At 37.3% G+C, this 7,206-nt stretch overlaps 1 protein-coding gene across 1 annotated transcript in view; it reads right to left on the bottom strand.

Annotated features, from left to right (window-relative positions):
• The window catches only part of CATSPERB (cation channel sperm associated auxiliary subunit beta), a 152,208-nt gene that overhangs the window by 110,172 nt on the left and 34,830 nt on the right, over window positions 1-7,206 (bottom strand). Inside the window, exons 8-10 of the mRNA XM_037745163.1 lie at window positions 5,428-5,523; window positions 5,172-5,290; window positions 3,545-3,577 (exon numbers count right to left, since the gene is read on the bottom strand). Coding sequence (XP_037601091.1) covers window positions 3,545-3,577; window positions 5,172-5,290; window positions 5,428-5,523 — 248 coding nt within the window. The remainder of the gene's footprint in view (window positions 1-3,544; window positions 3,578-5,171; window positions 5,291-5,427; window positions 5,524-7,206) is intronic.

The raw sequence follows: 7,206 nt of genomic DNA on the forward strand, positions 1-7,206 counted from the left end.
AAATCCTTATCTAGTACTCCATTTTGACTTATACAGATAGACAGAAAACACATGAATAAATATAAGATAAAATGAGAGAAACAGCCAAGTATTTCTTATCACTAGTCCTTTCCTCATTTTTTTCCCCTTTATTGAAATGTCTGTTCTTTTTTGTTTGTTTTATTAAAGTTCTTTCTTGAGTATTTTCGTTAGTTGGGATAACCAGGTCATATACTCTCTTAATCTGAAAGATGAATAATCTCTTGGCTGGAAACAGAAATTTTGGACTTTGGTTCTTTTGTCTTAACTTGACTGTAGATGTTGATTTCTCTGTCTTGAACCTTCTACTGTTGTATAAACAAAATCTAATACCAGTGAGGTATATTTTGCTTTTCCTCTTTCTGTTTGGATACTTGTAATATTTCCTCCTTACCCTTATAATTGAGTAATATTCCTTGGATATGCCTACATTTTTTCAGTGCTCCCTGGAATTTAGTGGATTGTAATACATAGTCTTGGACCTTTCTTAATCTCAGTTAATCTTCTTCTATTTTTTTTTTTTTGTTGTTGTTGTTATTCACTGTCTTCTATCTGTTCCTTTAAAAATACATCTGAAAACTCTTTTGCTCATCTGTGCCGTTGTGATTTCTAGCCATGTTCCTTAGACGGTTTAAGTTTCTTCATCTTGGTCTTCCATGCCACTACTCTGTATTTAAACAGTGGCTATTCTGTCCTTCAATTTATTCCATTTTTAATGGAAATTTTGGTATTTAGTCCCAGGAAGTATTTTGATACTGCACTTGAAGCTCTTTATCAGTATTGACTATGTTCAAAGCACACTTAAGGTAGCTACCTTAAGTGTTCAAAGCACTTATACAAATATTTATTGAGGCTGCCTACCTGCAAGGCCATATGGTAATGTATCAGGATACAATAGTAAATAAGACAGGCTTTGACCGGAAACTAAAATCTTGTGAGGCTAGTCTGGGGCCTCAACAGACAAAATAGGGTGATAATGGTAAATTATCTAATACCTCAGTGCCAATGACAGTAATCACAGAGTAGGTGCTTATTGGGTATTTGTGAAATGATTTTATTTAAAAATGTTCTTGTTCAATTGTTGCCTCATCCACCAGCGACTCTAGTATTATTCTAATGATCTTTGCTCTCAGAATGCCAGGCTACCTTAGGTGTGCTTTGAAGAGAGGGCTCAGGTATGGTTTGTGGAGCACCTCAAATTTTGACAACTTGAATAATAGCTGCCATGCCACCGGCTCAGAACCAGAAGGGGCTCCCCTCTTTCCAGGTCTCCTTCAACTTGCCCACCTCAGGCACAGGGAGAATGCTGCCCTCCTGGTAGGCTCATCTCCAGCCTCACCCTCAGCCACACTCCCAAAACTAAGAGAACCCTTCCTTAGGAGCTTAGGAGTTTGCGGAGCTCTGCCAGCCAAACTCCCTCGAGAATACTTCACCTTCTAATCCTCTAATCTCGGCTCTGTGTTGCCAAGCACTTTGTTCTCAGGTAACCCATGAGCGAGGTAACCATATGCCAGGTCTCCTCAGTGAGATTTCTCAAAGCAGGCTTCCAATGATCCCAGCTGCCCAGTGGCCCCAGCAGCCTTTTGACTTAGCAGGGCAGGTAGGCTGAAGATAGACGTTAAAGGGAGTTAAAGGTCATCGTCTCCTCCATCCATTTACTTTACTTTTGGTGTGATTCTTCTTTAGGTGTAGCTTTTTAAAATATATGTTGGTTTTTCTTAAGTTTTCTGTAATGTTCCTTTCTACTTATTGTAATTGCTGACACATTTGGATTTATTTCTACTGTTTTACCTTTTAGTTTGTTTTCTATTCTTTTACCTTTATCTCTCCTCTCCCTTCCTTTTTGTAGAATGAATGGATCATTCTTTAATCCTGTTTTCCTTCCTCAGGTGGTTTGGAAGCTTTAGGTTGTATTCTTTTTGTTTTATTATAGTTTTTTGGTAATTATCCTTGAATTCTTAACACATATACTGAATTGTACATTTTTCCAACAAATCCTTAACTTATTCCCCATATTGGTTCTCCTGACAAAGATTTTAAATACTTTATTATCCACTGAAAACTATTGCCATTTCTCCTTGTTATACTGTCTAGAGTTTTGGTTCCATCCAATTATTAAACACAAAATGTATAAATTACGTTTTATTTATTTTATTTTTATTTTTATTTTGAGACAGAGTCTTGCTCTGTCACCCAGACTGGAGTGCAGTAGCACGATTTTGACTCACTGCAACCTCAGGTGATCCACCGGCCTCAGCCTCCCAAAGTGCTGGGATTATAGGCATGGGCTACCGCATCTGGCCATAACTTATTTTTTATACCAATTATATTCTTTGAACACACATTTACCGTACTAAGTACAGACTTTGTGTCAGGTGCCTTTCTAGACACTGGGATCTAGTAGTGAACAGCATAGACAAGGCTCCTGTTCTCCCAGGTCTTAGAACTTACATTCCAGTTTTCCTCATTGCTTCTAGCATCCTACTACTTCATGGGGATTTCTGGATGTAAACCCTCCCAATGTCTTTAGGTATGATAATTTTCTTTTCACTCTCATTCTTGAATTACATAGTTTAGCTAGGTATGGAATTTTATTTTGACGTTATTTCCCTCTGTTCTTTATAATATAAATCATTTTTGCCCATCTGGCTCTCTCTGTTCTCTGCTTTACTTTTCCTCTGATTAGTATAATTAGTCAGTTCTATTTGCTTCCTAAGAAATAAATGTTCCTTCCTCATAGACAGTGTGAATGTAGGTATATGTGCAAATGCACATATGCACACAGACTGGAGCCTGAACAATCTAAGATAAAGGTGGAGGCAGATTCAGTGCTTGGTGAAGGCTGCCTTCCTGGTTAATAGCCATCTGCTCACTCTATGAGGACAAAATAGGGAGGGCTTATGGCAAATGGCTAGGAACACTCATGATTTCATTTGTGGTTTTCCAACTGAAGCATTACCTAGTTCATTAATCACAAAACTTGACTTTTTAACATACAGGGGAGATAATCAATGAAATAAAATCCCTCAAAAGGTCAGAAGCAAACCAGTGACTAGATTATATGACATTTTTGTGCAAGTTAGAAAAGGTACCCTTTTCTCCAGGTAGGACAGATTTACACTGGAGTAGATGGACTGAGGAGTAAAGCATTAGCCAGATCCCAGCCCTTTACTCTTTACTTTAATCACATGCCCTTGTGCAGAATCCAACCTGAACAACCATAGCTAGTCTGGACATAGCATATGAGAGGGGGTGGGGGTGGCCTCTGAAACAAGGAGGAGGACTTCTTCCTTTGAAGCAGAAGAGGAGAGCACTGCTTAATGGTTGCTGCAATATATATTATATATATAATGTATATATAATATATGCTACAAATCTAGATATGTAAATAAATATATTTTGTTTAAGCTATAAGTAATATAGTAACTGGAATAACATATTGTGAATTATTGTCTTACATCTCATCTCAAGTCACCAAGTAAATACATATCTTCTAACCAGCCCTGGGAAATGTAAAGCTTCTTACCCTTTCAAAACCACAAAAGTCTGCCCTGGAAAACTAGAAGAGAAAAAGAAACTTTAATTTTTGCTTGCATATCAGAAGGCCTAACAAAACATAGCAATTTAAATTATACCAAAGGAAATAAACCATATAAATCCCCTGAAAAAATTTATACGAAAATTATATGTTTTTTCTATCCCAGCAGTTAAGATAGCCAAACACTAAAAGCAGTCTCTGATGTAGTTTATACAATATTCTAGGAATTTCCCCATCAGTCTTTGCCTCATTTTGTTGTTTTATTAATTTACTTATACCTTAGTGTGATTCCAGAAAGGATTTGAGAAGAAAACCATGCCTTTCAATGATTTAAGCGGAGGAATTAAGAAGTGTGCAGGCATACACAAGTCTGCCACCCACCTGGGTTTAGGAAGGCAGACTCTCAGCCTATTATTTTCTCCCTTGTCACTCTGTTTCTTCTGCCCAGCCCAGGGCAGTCTGGAGATCAGGACTTACAATATACAATCCCTGTCTACTTCTCTGCACTTTGAATTTAACCCGTTGTAGCATTCCTGTTTCAACTCTCTGTTTTGGCAATTACTTAATAAGCACATTAAAAAAAAAAAAACCAAAAACCAGATCTACTAGGCATCTGAGCAACAAATGGTACTTCCTCAGAGATGGTGAGGAACGTTCGGATATATGTGAACATTCTTATACCCGAAGAAGGATAATAATTACCACGTAGAAGAAATATCTGCCTCTCAACCAATACCATTTCCCCTTCTTTACTTTCCTCTATCGTTTCTCCTACTGATCCCAAGTCTTTATTGCTGGTCTCCTCTCTGTTGTAGTAATTTTTGAGAGGTATTTGTTAACATGTTTAAGAATTTTATGGTATGCATATAAACTATCTTCACCTAAATGTGTATTTCCCTTCTCTCAATCCCAACACTTATGTTACATTTCACTTATGTTACTTTGTAATACTGTATTTGGCTTTATAAATTACCTTAAAGCATTTGGGTAACATATATAGCTATAAATAAATTGATCAATCAATAGATAGGTAGAAGATCTTTTCTCCATGTATATATTTAAAACTTACTATCGGCCGGGCGCGGTGGCTCACGCCTGTAATCCCAGCACTTTGGGAGGCCAAGGCGGGTGGATCACGAGGTCAAGAGATCGAGACCATCCTGGTCAACATGGTGAAACCCCGTCTCTACTAAAAATACAAAAAATTAGCTGGGCATGGTGGCGCGTGCCTGTAATCCCAGCTACTCAGGAGGCTGAGGCAGGAGAATTGCCTGAACCCAGGAGGCGGAGGTTGCGGTGAGCCGAGATCGCGCCATTGCACTCCAGCCTGGGTAACAAGAGCGAAACTCCGTCTCAAAAAAAAAAAAAACAAACAAACAAACAAAAAAAACTTACTATCAATTTGTTCAGGAATAAAACTAGCACCATTTCCAAATTATATATTGAATTACTACAAGGCAAAGGAAAAAGTTGCTGTATTATGCTTTTATGCTTTTCAAAAGAAAGAAGCATTTAATTTTAAGATATACCACACATAACTCAAATATTAAATATTTCTTTTTGTGTCACAGAAGATATTTAAGGTTAGCTATTAGTTACAAAGCAATTTACATACCAATAAGTGGCGGTCTGATGGATAACGAAGATCTTCACTTACAAAAAGGCCCAAAGAGGTGAGGATGACTAAAAAACGATTTGTTAAAACCATATCCACCACTGAAAGGCCTTCATGTTCTAAAGGAAGAAATCATACCATGGATTAAAAAGGAAGAAAAAAATGAGCTCCTTAGCGAAGCAAAGGCATTTTATAGATATTAATCAAATATTGATATGTTAAATGCTCAAGATGAAGGCAATGTTAGAGGAGTTACCTTCGTTAAGGTGGGAATAGATAGTCTCCGTCATGTTAATCCATGTGATACCACGATAATGCCAAAATCCAGAAAAGGTTATGCCTATGTAAACACCTACCATGAAAGAAAAGAAAAATTAAGGCCAGGCAACTTTACAAATCGAGTCACTCTATTGTGTGGTGTTAGGCCTTCAGGGGCAAGAGCCTGAGCCAGTTCTATCTTCCAACCTGTTGTCCTTTCTTGCCTCAACTCCTTGCCGGCACTTCGATCTCACTTCCCCAAGCATTGTAAAGATCAAGTAACTTCAAGGTACACCACAGAATATTAGCCAACTATCTGGAGGAGGAGGAGGTCCTGTCCAGACCTGCTATTCACAGAACAGCATAAGAAAAGGAGCCAACTCTCTATCTGGGTTGACACAGTGTAGCATATGGACAGCAGAGAGGGAAAGAGCACAATTATTAGGTTCATGCAAAAGTAATCACAGTTTTTGCCATTAAAAGTAATTGCAAAAACCGTGATTACTTTTGTAGCACCTAGTAAAACTAAATGAATTATATAGAAGCAGACTGTGAGTCATTAGGAAGTCAAAGAGATTTGGGTAAGGTTATTTGTCTATCCCTATACTGATGCATGCTGTTTTAATCTATTGCTTTATAATAAGTCATGCTAGGACAAATTTTTGATCTTTTTATTTTCTCTAAAATTATGTTTGCTATTCATGGTGTTTCATTCTCCCATATGAATTTGGGTTTGGCTTGTCAATTTCCAGAGCCTCCCTTGCCCAAAAAAGAAAATACACACACACATACACACACACACACACACACACACACACACCCCAAAAACATTGTTATAATTTTTCTTGGAATTATATTGAATTGATTGATAAATTTGGAGATACTTAATATCTTTATAATATCTGAAGTTTCTGCTTATAAATGTCTTACTTATTTTGGTCTTTTTTTAATGACCTTCATTAGAGCTTTATATTTCTACACAATAGGCCTTGCAATTCCTTTTTTTATTACTGGGGTACTTTTTGGGATTTCTTACCTTATTAATAGGATTGTTAAAATTATAATATTTAATTAATACTTGGTGAAATGGTTTTCATACGTTGTTATTCTATCTCACAACCTTCTAGCATGTCCATATTTGTTCTTAGTTTTTCTACAGATCTTTTTGGATTTTTATGTAGGTATACATATTATCTCTGAGTAATAAAATTTTGTTTCTTATTTTTAAATTTTTTAGTTTACTGATTTTCCTTTATATTCACTGAATTTGGGGTCTAGGAGGTCATGAATTAGCTAGGAACAATAATTAGAATAATACTATTAGTAGTAGAAATGTGTAGTGACATTGTGATGTTGTGATATAATAAGAAATATATATTTGGTTTCTGTCCTGGCTCCTGATACAGAACTCCTAAAATCCTATCATTTCCTGCATGATGGGGTGCTAGGAACATCCTTTGTTCTAACATTTTGTCTTTGACCCCAGTTCCTAATACAGAGCCCCTAAATTCCTTGGAATTTCCTGGGTGATGGGATTGTCTTTTGTTCTAATGAAGCAACTCTTGACAGACTCCCAGATAGCTTTAAGATGTGGGCCGGGCGCGGTGGCTCAAGCCTGTAATCCCAGCACTTTGGGAGGCCGAGACGGGTGGATCACGAGGTCAAAACACCGAGACCATCCTGGTCAACATGGTGAAACCCCGTCTCTACTAAAAATACAAAAAATTAGCTGGGCATGGTGGTGCGTGCCTGTAATCCCAGCTACTCAGGAGGCTGA

Source organism: Cebus imitator, unplaced genomic scaffold (genome assembly GCF_001604975.1).
Source record: "Cebus imitator isolate Cc_AM_T3 unplaced genomic scaffold, Cebus_imitator-1.0 Scaffold193, whole genome shotgun sequence".
In the NCBI taxonomy this organism is placed as follows: domain Eukaryota; kingdom Metazoa; phylum Chordata; class Mammalia; order Primates; family Cebidae; genus Cebus; species Cebus imitator.